Genomic DNA, 21,880 nt, shown 5'->3' with positions numbered 1-21,880 from the left:
AAAGGGGAATTTATGAAAAATCCACATCTAATATATTGATGGAGTAGAGGACAGAAAGCTTTCCTCCTAAGATCAGGAACAAGACAAGGAAGCCCATTTTTACTATCGCTATTCAGCAACATTGTAATTGAAGTCCTCGCCAGGGAAATTAGGCAAACAAAGAAATAAGAGGTATAAAAACTGAAAAAGAAGAAAACTATCTCTATTTACAGATGCCATGATTCCATATGCAGGAAATACCATAGAATCCACAAAAAGCTACTAGAGCCAAAAAATGAATTCAGTATAACTGCAGGAAGCAAGATCAACACACAAAAATCAGCTGTGTTTCTATATACCAGCAACAAATAACCCAAAAAAGAAATTAAGAAACAATTCCATTTTGGGGCGCCTGGGTGGCACAGCGGTTAAGCGTCTGCCTTCGGCTCAGGGCGTGATCCCGGCGTTCTGGGATCGAGCCCCACATCAGGCTCCTCCGCTATGAGCCTGCTTCTTCCTCTCCCACTCCCTCTGCTTGTGTTCCCTCTCTCGCTGGCTGTCTCTATCTCTGTCGAATAAATAAATAAAATCTTTAAAAAAAAAAAAAAAAAAAAAAAAAGAAACAATTCCATTTAGAATACCATCCAAAAAAATAAAACACTTAGGAAAAAACTTGACCAAGGAGGCAACAACAACAACAAAAACAACAAAAAAAAACCACCAAGAAATAACCCAGAGGCAAAAAACTGAACTTATAGATGCAGAAAATAGATGGTTCCTAGAGGTGGGGGAGTGAGGGTTGGGCAAAATGGGTGAAGGTGGCCAAAAGGTGGAAACTTTCCGTTATAAGATAAATAAGTCCTGGAGATACAATTAATGTACAGTATGGTGACTACATTAATTTTTTTAATAAAAAGAAAAACAAGAAAAAAAAGCTGGCAAAGACTTATACACTAAAACTACAAAACGCCGCTTATAAAAATTAAAGACGACATAATGAATGGAAAAACATTCTGTATTAATGGATTGGAAGACTTATCAAGCTGTAAAAAGTACCCAAAAGAATCTACAGATTCAATGCCATCCCAATCAAAATCCCAATGTTTTCCACGAAAACAACAAAGTCCATCCTAAGAATTTTTAATCTCATGAGACCACAAATAGCCAAAACAATCCTAAAAAAGGAGAACGAAGTTGGAGGTCTCACCCTTTCTGATTTCAAAACTTAACTACAAAGCTTCAGTAATCAAAATACTGTGGTACTGGCATAAAGACAACCATAAAGATCAACTGAATAGAATACAGAGACCAGAAATAAACCCTTACATATATGGTCAAGCAATTTTTGACCAAGATGCCAAGACCATTCAATGGGGAAAAGATATTCTTTTCAAAAAATGGTTTTGGGAAAACTGGATATTCACATGCAAAGAATGAAGTTGACCCTTATCCTACACTATATATGGTAATTAACAACATGGATCAAAGACTAAGTGTAATGGCTAAAACTACAAAACTCTTAAAATGGGAAAAAGCTTTTTGACACTGGATTTGGCGATTTCTTGGATATTATACTATAAGTACAAGCAATAAAAGAAAAAAATAGATTGGACATTGCCGTAATTAAAAAACAAATTTTGTGCATCAAATGACACTATCAGGTAACTGTGGAAAGGAAGAAAATCTTTACAGATCATTTTTCTGTTAGATGATTACTATTCTTCATTAAATTGCTGTTCTTTCTTCTCACATATATGCAATGTGATTTACCTTTGTGTCTTTTTGCCACCAAACCGGACCTCTTCTCTTAAAAGAGAGAAATGTGCCTCGTGACTTGTTAATCCAAGCATAATCTGTTGAAAAACGATTAAAAAATGTTTCTATTCTCTAATTTTGTATTGTATCAGGTTCATAGAAACAACCAAATTAAAAAAAGTCTATATAGAAAAACACACACTTATTTAATAAAAACAATTTATCAGCACATTAAATGTACAAATATCAAAATGTGATCCACTTATTGGTTAAGAATGGGGTAAATGAGTGTGTTTTTCTAAGAAAAAATGTTTACCTTAGACTCACATGACCTTTATAACTGTCACTCTGCCCACACCACACCCCCCCATCCCCAAAACCTTCTCTTGGTTTTCACATCTTTCCATTTACCAGAGGGAGTGGATAAGAAATTAGAAACTGCAGCTCTTCCATTACAGACGAATGTAGTATGGTTCTAGAGGATAGAATGCCTCTCGTATGTGAAAATTCAAAAAAACTGGAAAAGGGCATTTTCATTTAATTTTCACATATTCAAATGCCCAAAGTAAGTCAGATAGTCTAGTGAGACATATCAACCAATTGCAACATATATTGTTTATTTTATTTCAATCCTGATTCAAACAAAACAAGATGAAATATTTATGAAGCAATCAGGGAAATGAGAATACTAAATGGTAATTTGTATATTAAACAGTGATTGTTAATTTTTTTTATGTAGGATAATAGCATTATGGTTATTTTTTTTAAAACAACCCTTCTCCTTTAGAGAAACATTCATAGATTAAGTGATACAATGTCTGAAATATACTGCAAGAGTCAATGGGAGCAGGAGAAAGGAGACAGATGGTTAGGAATAAGAAAATGAAAATTATTAAATATTTAAGGTGGATTATTTAAACGTGAAAATTATTTAATGTGGCTAAAGGACATAGGAAGGTTCACTACATTGTCTTCTCTACTTTGTTTATGTTTGAAAATTTCCATAATAAAAAGTTAGAAGAAAAAAAGCATAGTAAAGTTATTTGGGTCATCGAGTTATCAGATCAGGTATTATTAAAAGTTATATATCAAGCATAAGGGAAAAAACACCCTCTACCCTGATCTTGGCAGAGTATTCATAGCACTAGATCAGTCAAGTATGAAGACTACAGAGACCTGTTGATCATAAACTATAGCAAAAGAGTTCATTTTGCAATTGTTTTAGAACCTTGCTAATGGCAGAAGTAGCAATCCTTATTTTGTCTCCAATATTTGTTTCCACAGCCAGACAGTTTCTTATGTAAGTCTCTTAGGTATCTAACTACAATGGCATAAGGTTATAATAACAATAAACATTGTACCTACCAAGTCAGCATCTAAACCATAAAGACAATGTCTGGTGTTTGGATCATGATCTGGCTTTGCTTTCTCGGATCTGATAAATTCCATGATTTTATGCTCTCCTTCTCCGGGAGTCTAAATATATGTTTAAAAAAAAATGTGGTAATAATGCTATGCTTTAGAATATTAAATTTTTAAAAAATCTCTTTAAATAAAAAAAGATAATAACCTCATGGCCTGAGAAGTAGATGGTAACTCCTTGCCACGACTTATCTGTAGAAATTTTCATATTTACAAAATACTTCAGATGTTCATGTAACCTGGCCATGAATTCAGTCCCTATAAATAAAAAGTTTCAAAAAGTTTACAATCTGAGAGAGACATAAAAAGAGTGAGTTCCCAGGGACAACATGAAATTGGATCTGAGTGTCCAGGAAAATAGTTAGGTGTAAGATCTCTAAAGACCCCTCATGCTTATCTTGAAAAGCAAGTAATTTTGTACCTTTCTTTAGCAAATATTACAACTGATTCTCATTTCACTGCTTACCCTAAAATGAAGTTAATGTCACATAGGTTAAGTCAAGAAATGTTACTATTGCCTCAAACTATGCTTTAAGATTTTTTTTCTCAAAGTAAAGGATTATAATTATGTTAGACAAAGCTCTAATAAGTACAGAGTATGTTGCTGCATACAAAGTTAAATTAAACTTAGAATACTCATAAATTCATTAAAGTCATAGAATTTTTAATTGCCTTTAAGAAGTACAATAGTAAGTGCTCTAGACTAGGAGAATGGGTTTCTTATCTTGAATACAACAGCTAGCTACATGAACATGGGTGAGCCACAACCTCATTGGGTCAGTTTTCACAGAAATAAATGGTGGGAGTAGGACGGATCTTGTAAGATCCTTCTAGGTTTGCGGTTCTGTGCATCTGGGAAAGTCCTGTCCATACTGCTCTTGTCAACATCTATAAATCCCTAGAGTGGGTCTTCACAGGACCGCTTATAATCAAGGTGACCAAAACATCTCCTGAAGAGACACAACTGGGAAAACAGCAATTGGGATTTTAAGGACAAAATGAGTAGAGGCTAGAAAAAAAATTAAAAATTTTACATTTACATTTAAATCTCTCAGAATTTGGGGTGCCTGGCTGGCTCAGTAGGTTAAGTAAGTGTCTGCCTTATGCTCAGGTCATGATTCTGAGGTCCTGAGATCAAGATCGATGTCAGAACCCATGTCCTGAGCAGGGAGCCTGCTTTTCCCTCTCCCTCTGCGCACCCCCTCCTCCGTTCATGCTCTCTCTGTGTGTCAGATAAATAAAATCTTGAAAAAAAAATTGATCACTCGGAATTTTTCTCTCAGTGAATTTACCTGGTGTAATACAGTTGGAATCAAATCTGGCCTCTGTAGGAAGAGTTTCTCCTTTTTCTAATGCCTTTTTTATTTTGTCTTCTGCCTCCTTTGCTGACCTTAAATGTTAAGTAAAAAAATATCTTAAGGTTTCTGAGAAAAAGTACAGATCTTTACATAAACTGTTATTTAGATGCTTTTGTAACTAAAATACTAATTAATTAATTTTAGGTTCAAAACATAACACAAGTTTTGAAATGATTAAAATTGATAAAGATGAGCCTCAGAATTATTCATTTAAAAAACGGAATTTTTCAGAGAAAGGACTATAGAAGTAGACATTATAACAGTATAAAACCGACACAGAATGTTCCAAATAGTTATAATTCTTTTCTTATTAAGTATAGAGCAAGTCAATCCTACAAAAAACAAGCTCAAAAGTTGAGCATTAAACATTCATATTATATATACTACACTCTACATTAAATAGTAACATCAAAAAAGTACATTATTAAAATGATTAAGAATATTATATAGAAATAACTGTAAAATTGTAATGGGTATCTTTGGGTTTTCTTATAAAAACATTTAAAATATAAGCCTAATAACATTAATGACATCATTTGCCAAAATCACCTCATTTTTGAGGCAATAGAATTTACTAGAAAGAACATGAGTTTTAGAATCAGACAGACCCAGGTCTGAAATATAGGAATCCCAATTCCTGTTCTGCTTCTGGAACCCAGCTGTGGCACACTGTACGCCATTGGTATGTAAGTTAGGAAGCTCTGCTTTATGTACATTTTCTACAGCCTTGCTACTAACTCTACTGTGCCCTGTGGTATTGTATTTCTATGATAAACTTTTACCAACTTTCTCAACATAACAAAAACTCCGAAGATACCAACTTATAGTTATTTCTCCAATAGAAGCCTTTTTTCCCCTCCTTCCTTCCTCTGATTGAACAAATTCAGTGTTACTATGTGACAAGTTCTGGGACTGTAACAGAAATGATTCCCATTTTCACAGAACTGACACTCTAGTGGGGAGACAGAGAACTTAACAGCCATAGTATTTAATGTAGCTGCAATATAGAGGGTGTTTAGGGCAGGGACAAGGAAAGACTATTAATCTAGGTGGAAGATTACGGTAGCCTAGGCTGAGACACTAGCCGTAAAGACGAAAAGTAAATAACAAATGTAAGACTGGATAAGTAGGATTGGGTGTGGCCAATGAGGAAGAAGTAGTCCACATTACTCTTGTACTTTAGGGTTGAGTAGCTATTTGCACGGTGTTATCATTCACTGAAACAGGAAACAGAAGGAAGGCAGCTTTGAAGTGGACTTCAGTTCTGAACACGTTAAACCTGAAATGTATCTGTGGTATCTAAAAGGAGATATTTAGGAGACATTTGGATATACAGGGGTTCTGGAGAGAGATATCCACCAGGAAGATACATTTGGGAGTCATCAGTATAGACATGGTAATTAAAACCACTGGACAAAGGATCACTCAGGACAAAGGATAGAACCTTAAGAAAAATCAATATGGGGTGTGTGGTTTCAATAGTAGAAGAGCTCTCAATATTCAGTAGTTTTGTAGGTGCTGAGAAGCAAACTGTAGGGCAGATCTACCAGGTACCCTGGGGTTCTGGAGTTAACAGATACAGTGGTGGCTTCTTGATTGCTGAATTATAACTAAAGTGATGTATTTTTGGGGCCAATAGTTCAGGTAGTACCTTCTTAATCCCTGGATCATAACTAAAGGAATAAATTCCTGGAACAACCTGTTCTGGTGGGGCCTCTGAACTCCTCAACTTCTTGAATGTTGTAGTAATAATGCCACTGGTGGATCAGTTCTGTGGTGCTGTTCTGAAATCATTCTTCAAGACTCAGCTAAATTTCCATCCTTTGACTCTTACAATGATTTTTATAAGCACCTAATTCTTTGTATTATATTCCCTTCTGCTTAAAATAGGTAGGCTTCTATTTCTGCAACTGAACAATGACTGATACAGTGGGCTTATATAATCCTTTCTTAACACTAGACTTTCTAGCCCAGTAGCTCCCCCAAACTAGTTTAACAAATACCAGGGGAGTCTGGTAAAAATAGCGTCCCAATTTTTGAAATTCAAATTAATTAAGTCTGGGTGGTACTTGAGGATCTGAATTTTTGTAAGAGATTCCTTGTCTTTAAAGATTTCACAGTTGTTCAAATATCTTCAGTCTTTTCTCTTTTGATATTTAAATCACTACTTTTTAGCATTCTCTTCTCATTCTCACTGCTAGCCTTCTCTAAGGTACCCTCCCACCTTCCCTGATGATTTCCATATTCGATTCATAGGTGGCCTTTCCAATCCTCTACCTGCTGTTGTGATGAAAAGATTCATTATCCTAACAATTCAACAAACACACTGGACTCAGAGTCTTCCCATCAATTCTAACAACCATCTTACTTTACTTATCCTACTCATAAATAAAGACACAGCATGATCTCATTGTTTTTTAAAACTATTCCACAAGCCCAGGATTTTGACTTTAAAACTCTATGTGCCTCTTCTCATCCTGTTACTTTTCCTACTATTCAACTCACACACACTGGGGATGATAATATCTCAAGTATCTTAACTCAGCTCTCTTCTCTTACTCCATCAACCACCTTCTAGTCTCACTTGCCTTTCTCTCCAATTTGGACCCATGTTCAGTCAGAGTCAGCATCTAGCCCAGGGTCTGGGCATTCAACAAATGTTTGTTGAATTAAACTGTCAAGGTTTCCAATAGAACAATCTCTCATTTCAACCTGTAGTTGTCTAGTTCCAGACAGACTACGAGAGGAGCTTTCTCTACTACAGTTGACCCTTGAAAAACACAGGTTTGAACTGAACATGTACATCCACTTGTACATGGATTTTTTTTTGATAAATACAGTATTGTACTGTAAATCTATCTTCTTTTCCTTATGATTTTCTTAATAACATTTTCTTTTCTCTAAGCTTACTTTATTATAAGAATACAGTAATATAATACATACAACATACAAAGTATGTGTTTATTGTTTAGGTTATTGCCAAGGCTTCCAGTCAACAGCAGGTTATTAGTTAAGATTTTGGGGAGTTGAGTTAAATGTGAATTTTTGACTGTCTAGGGGGATTGGGGTCCCTTACCACCGCATTGTTCAAGGGTCAACTGTACTGCTATTTTCTAAATTGCCAAGGAGAAGCTTGAAAACTTATGACAGAGAACAACAGTAACTACACAGTCCAACACATGCTTTGAGAAGGACACCTCACTTGAATTACTAATGCGTTTACTTGATTGATAAAATGTGACATAATCAGTTATTTCCATTCCTGGGGGAATTTAAGCACAAAATTTAACATGAACAGAAGATGCGTGTACTAAGTCATTTATCTTTAAAATAATACATTTTATTAATCTAAATAGTATTCTAAAAGAAACCACAAATGTTTTACCTAAAACGCCTCCCCCGCTGCTGGTTCATTTTTGCTCGAGGAGCCACACCATCAACAGCCATGAAGAACACCTTCCTAGGTTTAATAATGCGAAACAACACCTCCAAGTAGTGAAAAATATCAGTAAAGATTTTATCATCTGAAATTCTGAAGTGAACATCATCATCATTAGGATGTGAACACTGATGTATGATTCCATTCATATCCAGGTACAAGTTGTCAAATTCAGGAATCTAAGACGTAAAGAAAAATGATCAAGATCGTTACTAAAATTAACAATGGATATTCAAGCAGGTGGGAAAAGCAGCTGATAAAAAACAGGATATAGAGGCATTCTTATTATATAAAAACTGAGAAAATAATCACAGTTGAATAAAGAAAGTAAAGAAAAAATGAACAGGAGAAATTGCTAAGATGGAGACATATTATATGGCTATATAATGCACCAACAGTTTGATCAAATTTACTGTCAGAAAATTATCTACCTATTTAACATAAGATAACCTGGGAAAATACCAAATGAAGTGCTTGGTTCATTTCGTACTCAAACTATTAGATTGATACCAACTTCTTAAAGCCTCAATTTCCCCTACAAATGGGTAACATAAGGCCCATTTAAAAGGCTCTTTGTACATGGTCATTAAAAGATTTTACAAATAATTTAAAGCCTTAGTGTGTATTTGGTTTCACTGAAACAGAGTCACTGATTTGGTCGTATTAATTTAGAAAGCTTAGATTATGCCAAGAAATTTAGGACATTTTGAAAACGGATTTGTTTTTGACATATGGATGAAAAATTTCCTAAACTTTGGCTAACAGGTGTCTACTTTTATAAATAACAGGTGTCTATTTTTATAAAAAGACTTTCATGGCTCTTCCTTTCATTGATCTTTCCTTTACTTAAATGTTTACGAGCAAGTAAGGGGAACACTACTGAAACAAATATACACTAACAAGGAAATGAAGTGGGCACAACTTAATAGTTATAATATCTAAAGTATTTAAAGAATTTGAGTAGTCTGTTTTACATACTAACTAAAGCATTTTGAATTTTCAGACATAAAAACATAATGAATTTTTCTTGTATAAACTTAATGAGAGCCATCTCTGAAACACTTCAAGTTTTACCATATGTACAGAAATGAGACGTTTTCCTCTTACTGAGAAAATGGCATGCCTTTGAGTTTGTGAAGTGAAAAGTTTTGGCCATTGAATCAATGAACACCATAAAAACATATCGACAAAATCTCATTTATATGGGATTATACCAGGCACCACATTAAAAAAAATGTAAATATCCTTACTGAGTAATAGGCTCAAATGACATGACAATTGTGATCATGAGGTTTTAAAAGTATATTCAAGATTTACCGTTTGCTTCAAAAAATCTGAAAACCTCAATCAAAATCTCTAGGTGAGAACTTTACAAAACGATCCCAAAGTTTCCCTAGGAGAATAAACACGCAAAAAAGAATATTAAAAAAGAAAAGTAAATGAAGGAAATCTGTTTTATATGATATTAAACATTCTAAAGGTTTGACTGAACAAAGTAGTTTAGAAATAGTTCAAGTGTGGGGTGCCTGGATGGCTCAGTCTACAAGTGTCTGCCTCTGGCTCAGGTCATGATGGGATCAAGCCCTACATCGGGCTCTCTGCTCAGCGGGGAGCCTACTTCTCCCTCTCCCTCTGCCCTGTTTGTACGCACCCTCCATCTCTCTCTCTCTCTCTGTCAAGTAAATTCATAAAATCTTAAAAAAAAAAAGTAGTAGTTCAGGGGCGACTGGGTGACGCAGTTGTTAAGCGTCTGCCTTCGGCTCAGGGCGTGATCCCGGCGTTCTGGGATCGAGCCCCACATCAGGCTCCTCCGTTAGGAGCCTGCTTCTCCCTCTTCCATTCCCCCTGCTTGTGTTCCCTCTCTTGCTGGCTGTCTCTGTCAAATAAATAAATAAAATCTTAAAAAAAAAAAAAAGAAGTAGTTCAAGTGTATACAGAAATTTAGTACATAAGAGGCATTTCAAACCAGTGAAAGGGATGGGGCACTTGCTAACTATCTGGAAATAAAACACAACTGTATCTCATCTTATAACACAATAAATTCTAGAAAGATTAAAAGTTTTAATGTGAGAAATATAAGTAAAAACTTAGATACAAACACTTTGGTAATTTTAGGGCGGGGAAAGCCAAAAATCATAAACCAAACAAATGATGAAGTGGGCCATCTGTATTTTTTACATCTATAGAGTTAAAAAAAAATAAGTGTCAAAAACAAGTTTAAATCGAAAATGACAAAATGCAGGGAAATGCTTGCAAATTAGGATAAAGTCAACATTCCCAATATACAAAAAAAACCTCAAATAAAAGAAAAAGAGCAAATTTTAAAAGTAAGCATGGAAAATGCACAGCAATTCAAAAAAGAAGAGCCACAAAGTCTGATATACATATGAAAAGATGTTCAACATCCCCAAATTTCAAATTAAAATAATATATCATTTTTCTCATCATGTTAGCAAAGATTAGAAAAAAATGATATTACCCAGTTATTGGTAAGGTTTTGGGGAAATAGATATTTCATATGTTATTAAAAGTAATAGCTGGCATTTATTAAGCACTCATTAGGTGCCAAACACTGGGCCAAACATATTCATTGTCTCACTAAATTATGATAACTTTAAAAGAAAAATATTTAGATTCTCCATTCTACAGAAGAGGAAAATCCCAGAGACAGAAAAGAGAGAAAGAGATGGCATTTAAACCCGGTAGTCTGGATGGGAATATAAATTAGTGTAACTAATATGAAAGTATATATCAAAATCTGAAGCATGCACATCTTTGACCCACAATTTCTTTCCTTTTCTTTTTTTTTTTAAAGATTTTATTTATTGAAAGAGAGAGAGAGAGAACCAGCAGGGGGAACAGCAGGGAGAGGGAGAGGGAGAAGCAGGCTCCCCACTGAGCAGGGAGCCAGATGCTCTGCTCAATCTTAGGACCTGAGATCATGACCTGAGCTGAAGACAGATGCTTAACTGACTGAGCCCCCCAGGTGCCCCCAGGATTTCTATTGGAAATTTATTCTGAGACATAATCAGAAATGTGCACAAAGACGTAAGCACAAGAATATTAACGGCAGTACCATTTAGGAAAGGTAAAAAATGAAATCAAAATGCCTAATAATAGAAAACTGATGATGGTACATCCACACAATGGAATACTACACTGTAATTACAAATTTTGATATACATTCATATTTGACATTTGATAACATGTATAATACAGACAGTCAAATGACAAAAGCAGGCTATAATAGCAGGCATATTATTATCCCATTTATAGAAAATATTTATCTACATGTGTATTTGCATATAAAGCTTAGGAGTATACAGAAACAAGATGCTACTGGTAGTTAACCCTTGATGATGGAATTTCAGTTGTTTTCCTCCTTTGGACAATATAACAGCTTTTACATCTCTCTGCATTATATTAATTTTTATATAATGAGCACATACCTTCATAATCTGAAAAAAAACTATAATTATCTTTTTAGAAAAGAAATTTAAAAAATTCTCTTAGGTTTCAGATTAGTAAGAAAAATACAGAATGATTAACCATTGACTAATTCAGTGAAGAAAATGAGAACATGCAATAGAATCTTGCTCCTTCACAAACACATAATACTGGGGGAAAAAGAGAGAGAGAGAGACGCAAACTGAGAAACAGACTCTTTAAATAGAGAATTGAGGATTGCTGGAGGGGACGTGGGCGGGAGGATGGGTTAAACAGGGGAAGGGGATTAAGGAGGGTACATATTATGATGAGTACTGGGTGTTGTATGTAAGTGACAAATCACTAAATTCTACACCCGAAATTAATATTACACTGTTTTGTTAACTGGAATTTAAATAAAAACGGGGGAAAAAACCCCAAAGACAATACTGAATTATTACATCTGTAAAATAGAAGTTTTGATGTTATTTTATACTTTCACCTCTCCTCAACCCCCATATCTAATTAGTCACTTAGGTTTTGTTTTTTAAATTTAACTTCCAAAACAGTCTGTAGAATCCTACCCTCCTAGCCATTCCCATTGTGTTAGGAAATTTCATTATTTTCTCCATCCCCCGATTTCCTGGCTTAGTTCAAGCCCTTAGTTTTCCAACTAGACTGCTTGATTTTTTTCTCTCCCACCACTCTGTGGTTAGCCATTTTTCTTTTTTTTTTTTTAATTCTATTACTGTTTTCATAATATTTTTTTAAAGCCATTTTTCTAATACATAATCTGATCATGTTGCTTCCATACTTAAATCCATACGATACTATAAACCTTTAATACCATAAAAGGTTCTGTATGATTTGGCTGTTACCTGTTCCACCAATTTCATATTCTTTCCTGTTTGCACATACAGCTACAAGCTAACTACACACAGTACATTACTTAGAGAGCCATAAATGCACTGGGGTGTTCCAAACCATAAATGCACTGGGGTGTTCCAAATCTGGTGACTTAACAGATGCTGCTACTACTTCCTGAAATGCTTTTCTTTCCTTTATGCTCTTTCTTCTACTGATCTTTCAGATTTTGACTCAGCTTCCAAGATCAGGTATCTTTGGAAGCTCTCCTGTACTTAACCCAAGGGGAAATGATGCTCCTTTCTCTATGTCATATCTTATTTGTTTTTGTGTTCTCAATGCATACGAGAATGCCGGGCACATACGTTACATGCTCTATACATTTTTGTTGAATGCTTAAGTGTAATGTCTGTCCTTTCCTACTAAATTGTGAGTTCCTCAAAGCAAGGTCTCTGATTTGAGGAACTCACAGTTAGCAGAAAAGGACATTACACTTAAGTATTTGGTTTAGAACTCTTGGCACACTACCTGACACAAACCAGCAAATTAAAAAATTTAATAATAAATAGTGAAGCTCTCCCTTTTTTCAATATGATAGCACATGTAGGCTATAACACTTTGAATATGCATTCACACTGCTTTAAATTGGGGTTAGGTATTAACATTTTAGTGTCTAATTTTCTCAAAACAGTACTTTTGTTTTGTTAGTATAACTTTGTATCCTACTTAGTGCTGCTGCAAAATGCCTTTTTCATAAGACAGTATATATTTGACTGTTTAAGAGAGCTGCTGGCAATTCTTTTGTCCCAGTTCTTTAATCCTATTTATCTTAAACAATCCCAAGATTTTGTTGCTTCAATTTATCTTTTAATATGCATGTTTTTTAAATTTATTTTTTAGAGAGGGGGGAAGAGGCAGAGGGAGACAGAGAATCCTAGGCAGGCTTCATGCCCAGGACAGAGCTCAATCTCACAACCTTGAGATCATGACCCGAGCCCAAATCAAGAGTCGGACGCTTAACCAACTGAGCCACCCAGGCGCTCCTTTAATATGCATGTTTTAAAACACACTAAATATACTATGCATATTTTAATATGCAATGCTTTTACATACTATTCATTCTTTATGTTATATAATATGCTATAATTAATAAATTCATTCGTTCAATAAATATTTACTGAAGACCTATTATGTACCACAGAAGTAGAGATGAAGTTGTAACGAGGGAATATATATCTGATGAAAACTTAACCTTTACAAAACAAAGGTCATACAACTAAGATTATAAACTCTTAGAGCACATGCAGTTCTCTTTGTGATTACAATCTAGTACAGTGCTACCATAATAGCTAAGATATGGGGCACCAGGTGGCTCAGTCAGTTAAGTGTCCAAGTCTTGATTTCAGCTCAGGTCATGATCTCAAGGTTGTGAGATCGAGCCCCACGCCACCCTGGGCATGGAGCCTGCTTAGGATTCTCTCTCTCATTCTTCCCCTCCTTGCTGGTGAGCACTCTCTCTCTAAAAATAATAATAATTACAGGTAAGATCTGTTAAGCACTTGCCAGGTACTTTACATGCTTTACAGGTGACCCTCGAACAACACAGGTTTGAACTGCATGGGTCCACTTACATGTGGATTTTTTTTTTCAATAAATACAGTATAGTACTATAAATGTATTTTCTATTTTCCTGTGATTTTCTTAACATGTTCTTTTCTCTAGCTTACTTTACTGTAAGAATACAATACACAATACATATAACATAAAAAAATATATGTTAATTAACTGTTTATGTTATCAGAAAGGCTTCCAGTCAACACTAGGCTATTAGTAGTTAAATTTTGGGCGAGTCAAAGTTATACTTGGATTTTTTACTACCTGGGGGCTGGGGGAGGGGTTGGTGCTCCTAATCCCCACATTTTCAAGAGTCAACCGTATGTGCATTCACATATTTAATCACAGCAGTCCTAATATTATCTCCATTTTGTGGCTGACACAACTAAGTCACAAAAAGATTGAGTTACTCACCCATAAGTGTGAAGTAAGTGTTGGGGCTAAATTTGAAACCAAGCAGAACTGCTCTAGAGCAGTATTTCTTAATCTTTCTTTCACTGTTGTCCCACTTCCAGGTAGCTCTTTAGCCTTGTTTTTTTCCTAATCATCACCCTCCAACGGAATTTTAATACCACAGCTATACTGTATCTGTTTATGCACTGTGGCACTTTAATATGTAAACCTCCACTCTCTCAACAACTTTGGCCCCCTTGGGAGCGATATTGTTCCCATTTATAACCCATACTCTTATGCCTGCAATTTTTAAGCCGTGGTAAAATATACATAAAAATTTGCCATCTTAACCATTTTTAAGTGTACAGTTCAATAGTGTTAAGTGCATTAGCATTGTCATTCCAACGCCTGCACTTTTAAAGCCAATCTTCTATGCATTTTGCTACAAATGGCACAGGAGGAAATACAAGCTAATATTTCCATTTTAAAGTGTTTGTTCTTGTATAAGGAGCATATCTGTTTTATCTGCCTCAGAATGATGCCTTGGCAAGTCAGTTATGAGGGTTCATAGGAGGCCAACTACTCCTGCCCTTTAAAACCTCTTAGTTACAAATACTGCTATATAATTGCCCTACATAGTCTGTTAGTGAATATTCTGCAGTTCTCCAGTTCTCAGGTCCATCAAATATCGCCCCATTGCTTCCTTTTTCTTCTTGCAGGGATGCTAACACCAACTGGGTCTAGAGGCTATTGGTAGTTTGTCCCCACTTACTTGTATTTGGGGGTTCATAGGGATACAATGTTACATGGTTTTGTCATAAATGTTCTGTGGATTTCAAACTTTGCTATCTAGTTGTTCCTCTTTTTTTTTTTTTTTTAAGATTTTTATTTATTTGTCAGAGAGAGAGACAGCACAAGCAGGGGGAGTGGCAGGCAGAGGGAGAAGCAGGCTCCTCACTGGGCAAGGAGCCCAAGGCAGGGCTGGATCCCAGGACCCTTGGATCGTGACCTGAGCCAAAGGTAGACACTTAACCGATTGAGCCACCCAGGCATCCCTAGTTGTTCTGTTTTTACGTGAAGATACAAAGAGACCAAAAATGATGCTGTTGTCTTTACCACCACCATCTTCCCACAATTCTCCTCCCAATCTCTTCCTTCCAGGACTAGCTTTTGAATCACTGTGACTTAATTAGGTTCACTGTCTTTTAAATACTGCTTAAGCGGGTAGCTGGTAACCCTTCATAACATTTGCTCTCTGTTGTCGTGGTCATTGTTAACTACAAGGATCAAACATTTTTGAAAGATACCATTTTGATAAGCCAAGTTTTAAACCTATCCTTCTAAACCTACTATAAGACTGCCTTAAAGAGATTCTTTTTGTTCTTCAGTAAAAAATTCCTCAGGAAGGTGAGAAGCCAAGACAGTTTCACCAAACCAAATTCTGCACCAGAGAGTACAGAATAAAAATATTAATGAACAAGTTATATGTTATCAAGTCAATCCGAATAACAATCATATTTTTTCACTCTGGAAATATAGTGACTGATACATGGCAGGCACTCAGACTTTTGTTGAATGAATGACCCAGGAAAAGCCAAAGTTTGCTATCTCCATTTCTGAAATGTACTAGTAATTCTTTAACCCTCTTCTCTGGAAAGAAATAACCCCTGGAAAGAAATATCTCTCTAAATCTGACTCAACCCATGTTTCAAATAAATGAAAAATAAACGATTGTTTTGGAATTTTTTGTAAGCTTTTTTTCATTTACCAAATCTGACTGGGATCCAACAACAAAGCATCCCTTCTGGAAGTTTAACCGTATCTTCATGCTATAGTACTTTTTAAAAGATTAAGCCATAATTTAAGATAACAGCATGATGGTGTTGGCTAGATTTCCCCCACTTATAAAATGTTACACATCAAAACTGATTCATTAGCTATACAAATATCAAAAACTGATTTTCCTGTAAAATAGAAAATGAGCAAGAGATCTACCAAAATAACTAAATGTGACAAACACTAACTTATCACTCAAAGTCTAGTTTAACTAATAGATAACTGGTTACTATTTCTTTCCACAGTTCCAATATATAAACATTTTCGGAATCCACACGAAAACTTGCACTGGGAATTATTACATGCCGGATTACAAACCAGATATTATTATTACTAGTATTAGTGCTCTAGCAATCCATTTCTCTTTCTCTTCCCCTCTCTCTGTCATACACGCACACTCGCACACTGAAGTCTCCAAATAACTGCCCCTGTCCGTCCAAGTGTATTTTTGTTTCTTTTGGAACGCGGTATTCGTACAACCTTTGAGATAATCGCAAAAGAGGAAAAAAGGTATCATAAATATGAACCATCAGCTATGTCAAAAAGTCCAGGCGTTGGGGGTGGGGTGGGATGCAGGTCCTGATAAGGGAAAGTAAACAAGGTGACTCAACTGCGGAGGCACTTATTATTGTTCGTACGTGGGTCTGTTGCTTTCCGGGGGGGATGGGGAGACTTAGAACACCCGCTCCGGCTTTGCTGCCTCTCTAAGGGAAGACGCAGCTCCCTGGGCAGAAAAGGAAAGAACTCACTAAAACGTTCCTCCCCAGGACTTTATTTCGGAATGGCGGAAGGCCCGGCTTCGCAGCAGAGCTGTCAGAACTGCCGTGATCCCCGCGGCTCTGCCCACAGAAACGAAACCTACGTCTTCGCCTCCATTCAGATCATCAGGATATTCTCAAACCTTCTCCTCCCCTCCCTTCACCGTTCATCTGGCAGATGACGAGCAGAAAGAGGAGGCTGGGGAGCCCTGTCCCAGGGTGGAGGGAGGGCCGCGGGGCCCCGGGTTCTCGGCCTGCTAAGCCGCTGCCCCCCGCTCACCCACCTGATGCTCTTTCACCACTTCACTGAGGCAGGGATACCGCTCCGAGATCCATCGGTAAAACTTGGGGACTCCCATTTCGACCGTCAAAGCTAATTCCAGTCAGGGCCAAACCGAAACCAAACGCCCCGCCGGGGCCTAAGCCGCTGCCTCCGGCCGTCGCTCCGCGGATGACAACACACAGCCCGCCCGACCATAGAGAGCACTCGCCGGGCCTAGAGCGGCCGTTTCGAGGCCGCAGCCCCGGGGCGGGGCTCTAATCCCGGCTCTAACTCGCCACCGCCGAGCTCTCTGGCGGTTACGTTTAAGAGCACGGCGGCGTGTTGATGCGTTAAATTTAGTTCTGGAAGTGCCGGTTGACAAAGCTCTGCTTTGTAAGTAGACGTGGGAGTGGTGTGAAAACCTCACGAGTCCGCTGAAAGAGTTTTGGAACACTGGTATTTGTCCTGACTGCTTCTGTGTCCTGGGATTACTAATCTCAGTATTTTTCAACACAGATTTGGAAAGATCTGGTGATTTATTTGGTTTAGTTTATTTTGTTTGGGGAGGGGAAGGCTTTTTCCGGGGGAATATAACCCTATATCAAAACTTCTTTTAAAAACGTTTTCTTCCAAATTATTTGTTGGAAAAAATGTCCTAATCTCCCTCCACCCCCTCCAAGCTTCCTCTATAAATCAACATTTGGCCCCCCTAGGAAATAGTATACTTTTCATATTCATGTCTCTTGGTTTTTCGTGTTTTCCCCATCACACTAAACCGTAAAGCATAATTCTATCAAGCGAACTTAAGTAAAATTCTGTTATAAAGAATTTTCCATTTTTTGAATGTTATAACCTCATTATTTTGTAAATAATTGTGAAATATTTTAAATCGTCAGCAAGAAAATTTACAAAAAATGAACCTTAAAATACCTTTAAAATCTTATGAAATTTTAAGTGTCTTTTAAGACCGCTAGATTCTGTATTCTGGTAAACTCAGTATGACAGGATCTTTAAAATTACATTATCGAGTTTCATATTCATGCTCCTTGGTTTATGTTTTTTTCCTATTACATTTTCAACCATACAAAAAAGAGTTTTATTAAGTTTTGAACTTGATGTGTGCTTTATGTTTATATCTGTTTTATTAGACTAGACTGTCAGTTCCTAGAGGGCAGGGGAGGTAGCTCTGTGCAGGAATCTAGCATAGTGCTTTGCCTACAGCATTTATTCAATGTAAATTTCTGTTGTTCAAATGAATGCTTTTGCTAGCTAAGTACTTAAAAGAAAATCAATAAAAGTTATAAAATGAAATTAGGCTGGCTTGTTTCTTGCAAATACATCTTCTTAGAGCATAAAAACATTAGCTGTTCCGTTTCTCCAGTTATAATGAACAATTTATATTAAGAAAGCAGTTTAGGGGCACCTGGGTGGCTCAGTCGGTGAAGCATCTGCTTTTGGCTCAGGTCATGATCCTGGAGTCCCAGGATGGAGCCCCAAGTTAAACTCCCAGCTCTGTGGGGAGTCTGCTACTCCATCTCCCCCCCCCCCCAACTTGTGCTCTCTCTCAATTAAATAAATATTTTTAAAAAAAGAAAGTTTATTTCTTAACAACATATATTATTTTAAATATTATTAACAATAAAGAGTTAATACCAGTTGCTCTGAGAACATAAACTTATGCCGTACTTTGGAACTGAATATACAATCACAGTTAATACCAAACGCACTAATTTTAGATTATTAGCATATTCTTTGAAGTAATTTCATTTCACATATATGGGGTCCAACCAAGGTACATTTGGCACAGTAAGTTTTCATCAGTAGCTTCTTGTATAAGGTAATGCACATGTCCTTCGATAGATAACGGCAGCCCTGTCACTCTATTTCGGGTCTTGATTACACCTTGCAGTCGCTGCTCAATGTCAAGAACATGGGTCTTGGCCTAATAAGAAATTGAAAATCATAAGTGCTAAGAACCTAGTAACACCTGGATGTTGATAATTTGAAAATACTACTTTTCTGGTGTTTGACAAATGTTTATGTCATTTTATGAATCATTACCCCCCTTTTAGGAGCAAAAACAGGCAAAAGAGAGAAGAAATGAAACAAATGCAATAACTTGAGATACTGATTTTGAGGCCTGCAGTGTTGATTTAGCCTCAACTGCACGGACATTTTTCTGGACTATGTGAAATACCAGGGAATCTCTTCCACATTACAATTCTAGAAAAATAAGAACTTAAAAAATTTATCCGGAAATCTTACAACTTAAACATTTGAATGAATATTCTAATAACAGCAATAATACTCTAAATGCCTAGTATTTAGATTATGTTACTATGTGCAAATGGAGTTCTAAGCTACTTGGAATGGTACATGTTTCTCTCAAAAAGAAAGCTTATCAAAATGCAAAAGTGAGAATGATGTTATTAGAATAACAATCCTCAGTCTATTCTCACTTAATAAAAATGATTATCTGCAAACTTTGAGACTTCAGCTAATGTTAGTAAGGAGTGAATGGCTACATATTAAAGTTGAGACCTGCTGCTGCTTTGTAAGTTCGGGCAATCTGTGTTCAAGTTTTTCCCACTATATCTTATAATTGTAAACTGTCTGCGTCTTGAACTTTATTACACAAATAGTAATAATGCTAACATTAGTAATGACAATAAAAAAAACTTACTGGCACTTTCATACTAAAGAACTAGATTTCAGGAGTGCCTGGGGGGCTCCACTGGTTAAGCATCCGACTACTGATTTTGGTTCAGGTCACGATCTCAGGGTTGTGAGATCTGAACAGCACGTCGGGCTCAGTGCTGGGTATGGAGCTTGCTTAAGATGATCTGTCTCCCTCTCCCTTCCCTCTCTCTCTGCCCCTTCCCCTCCCTCTCTCTCTAAAAAAACCAACAAAAAATAAAGAACTAGATTTCAGAGTATTCAATAGCCAGTCACTGACAGCATTTAGAATCAATTCTCATTTGTAGAGACATACTATGTCAACTTATACCAAGCTACCCCTTCTACTAACCTTTTCATTGACAACCTCCCCGGTTTCATTCAGTGGTGCTTTGGAATGCCCTTTCACTGGTTTACTCCATTCCACAAGAGGATCATGTAGAAAAGTTTTTAAGACACTAAAATGTAAACAAATATGATAATACAATGTTATCTTTGTAAGAAGAAGTGTCACTACAGTCAACATTTAGGTGAAAAATAAGTGAAGGATGAGAAGCTAATGGTAATACTCTTACAACACACATTAATACTGCATCAGTAAGACATGTGAACTTATTATTTTGGAGTGAGGAGTTGAAAGGAAAGAGAGAGAAGGAAGATAGAGGGGGATCTGAGGTGTTCTTGGGGAGTAGAGTGAGTTCTGTGTGCCATTTCTAAATGTATACTGTGAACTTCAAATACAACTACCTATGGAAAAACCCACTCAGATTTCTTGCAGGCACTTCAAATTCAGTTCCAAAACAAAACTAATTACCCTTTCCCAAACTATTTTGCTGGTATTCTCCAAATCAGTAAAGAACAACATCATTCATTCATTTGTCCTAAACAAAAGTCTAGGAATCATCCTTGCCTCTCCTTCCTCTTAACACTCAATTCTACCTCCTAAATCCCTTTAGAATCTATTTACCGTCATCTCCACTGTCACTATCTCATCCAATGCACCATCACTTTTTCTTGAGTTATTCCAACAGTCCTCTAACTAGTTTTCCGGCTTCTAGCCCAGACTGCAACTATAATTTTTCTACAGTGCAAAATCTGATGATTTCATTTACGCTTTTTAAATTTTCTTCTTACTCCAACCCCCAGTGACTTCTGGTTGTTTTCAGGGCAAGGTTTAAACATGTAAGCCAGCCCCATGTGGACTTTTCATAATCTAGCCCTGCTCATCTGTATACCATCATCACAGCACCATGTACTTGAAGTGTACCCTCTAGAAAACAGAATTACGTTTTTTAAGCAGTCCATGTCTTCAGTTGCCTTGATATTTCTATCACTCAGAACACATTCTTCCCCTTTGCGTGGTCAATTCCATTTATCATTAAGGTTTCAGTTAATTCCTCCAGAAATTATTTCCTGACTTCCCCAGATTGGGATAGGGGTTCTTAGTGTTTCATAAGAGGCTGTACTTCTTCCTCTTGCAGAGAATTTGCCTTTTCCTATGTCTAATTAGTATGTTCTACCAAAATGTCTGGTAGTGAGCTTTAAAAGTCCTTTTAAAAAACTACACCCTGCAGCTAACATCATATTTAATAGTGAAAGACTGATTTCTATACCCCTAAAATCAGGAATAAGACAAAGATGTGTACTTCTCACTTTGTCTTTCTGACATTCATTTAGCTAGGGCAATTGGCAAGGAAAAAAAAAAAAGCGAGATCGGAAAGGAAAAAGCATAACTATGTATCTGCAGATAATGGGCTGTTAGAGAAAAATCTTAAGGTATCTGCAAAAATAAGTATTAGAACTAATAAATGAGTTCAGCAAAGTTTGGAAGTACTAGATAAATATACAAATATCAGTTGTATTTCTTTTTTTTTTTTTTTTTTTAAAGATTTTATTTATTTATTTGACAGAGAGAGACAGCCAGCGAGAGAGGGAACACAGCAGGGGGAGTGGGAGAGGAAGAAGCAGGCTCATAGCAGAGGAGCCCGATGTGGGACTCGATCCCGGTACACCAGGATCACGCCCTGAGCCGAAGGCAGACGCTCCAACGACTGCGCTACCCAGGCGCCCCTATCAGTTGTATTTCTAACACTAACAA

General features: G+C 36.5%; 2 protein-coding genes across 7 annotated transcripts in view; both read right to left on the bottom strand.

Moving 5' to 3' along the window:
* Nucleotides 1-17,337, bottom strand: part of XRN1 (5'-3' exoribonuclease 1) — a 106,810-nt gene extending 89,473 nt beyond the window's left edge. For 3 of the 4 annotated variants that reach the window (XM_026497176.4, XM_026497177.4, XM_026497178.4), the window contains exons 1-6: nt 17,129-17,331; nt 7,900-8,132; nt 4,449-4,546; nt 3,305-3,414; nt 3,100-3,210; nt 1,750-1,832 (exon numbers count right to left, since the gene is read on the bottom strand). In XM_026497176.4, coding sequence (XP_026352961.1) covers nt 1,750-1,832; nt 3,100-3,210; nt 3,305-3,414; nt 4,449-4,546; nt 7,900-8,132; nt 17,129-17,203 — 710 coding nt within the window. In that variant the 5' untranslated portion in view covers nt 17,204-17,331. Of the gene's footprint in view, nt 1-1,749; nt 1,833-3,099; nt 3,211-3,304; nt 3,415-4,448; nt 4,547-7,899; nt 8,133-17,128 lie in introns of all 4 variants that reach the window. The other variant, XM_026497175.4, reaches the window with a different exon arrangement.
* A 1,348-nt stretch (nt 17,338-18,685) lies between these two features.
* Nucleotides 18,686-21,880, bottom strand: part of ATR (ATR serine/threonine kinase) — a 96,199-nt gene continuing 93,004 nt past the window's right edge. For all 3 annotated transcript variants that reach the window (XM_026497181.4, XM_026497183.4, XM_057315956.1), the window contains 2 exons: nt 20,135-20,240; nt 18,686-19,048 (listed from right to left, as the gene is read on the bottom strand). In XM_026497181.4, the coding sequence (XP_026352966.1) occupies nt 18,875-19,048; nt 20,135-20,240 (280 nt within the window). In that variant the 3' untranslated portion in view covers nt 18,686-18,874. The remainder of the gene's footprint in view (nt 19,049-20,134; nt 20,241-21,880) is intronic.

Source organism: Ursus arctos, unplaced genomic scaffold (genome assembly GCF_023065955.2).
Source record: "Ursus arctos isolate Adak ecotype North America unplaced genomic scaffold, UrsArc2.0 scaffold_20, whole genome shotgun sequence".
NCBI lineage: Eukaryota > Metazoa > Chordata > Mammalia > Carnivora > Ursidae > Ursus > Ursus arctos.
This window is presented reverse-complemented; position numbering and strand designations above follow the sequence as displayed.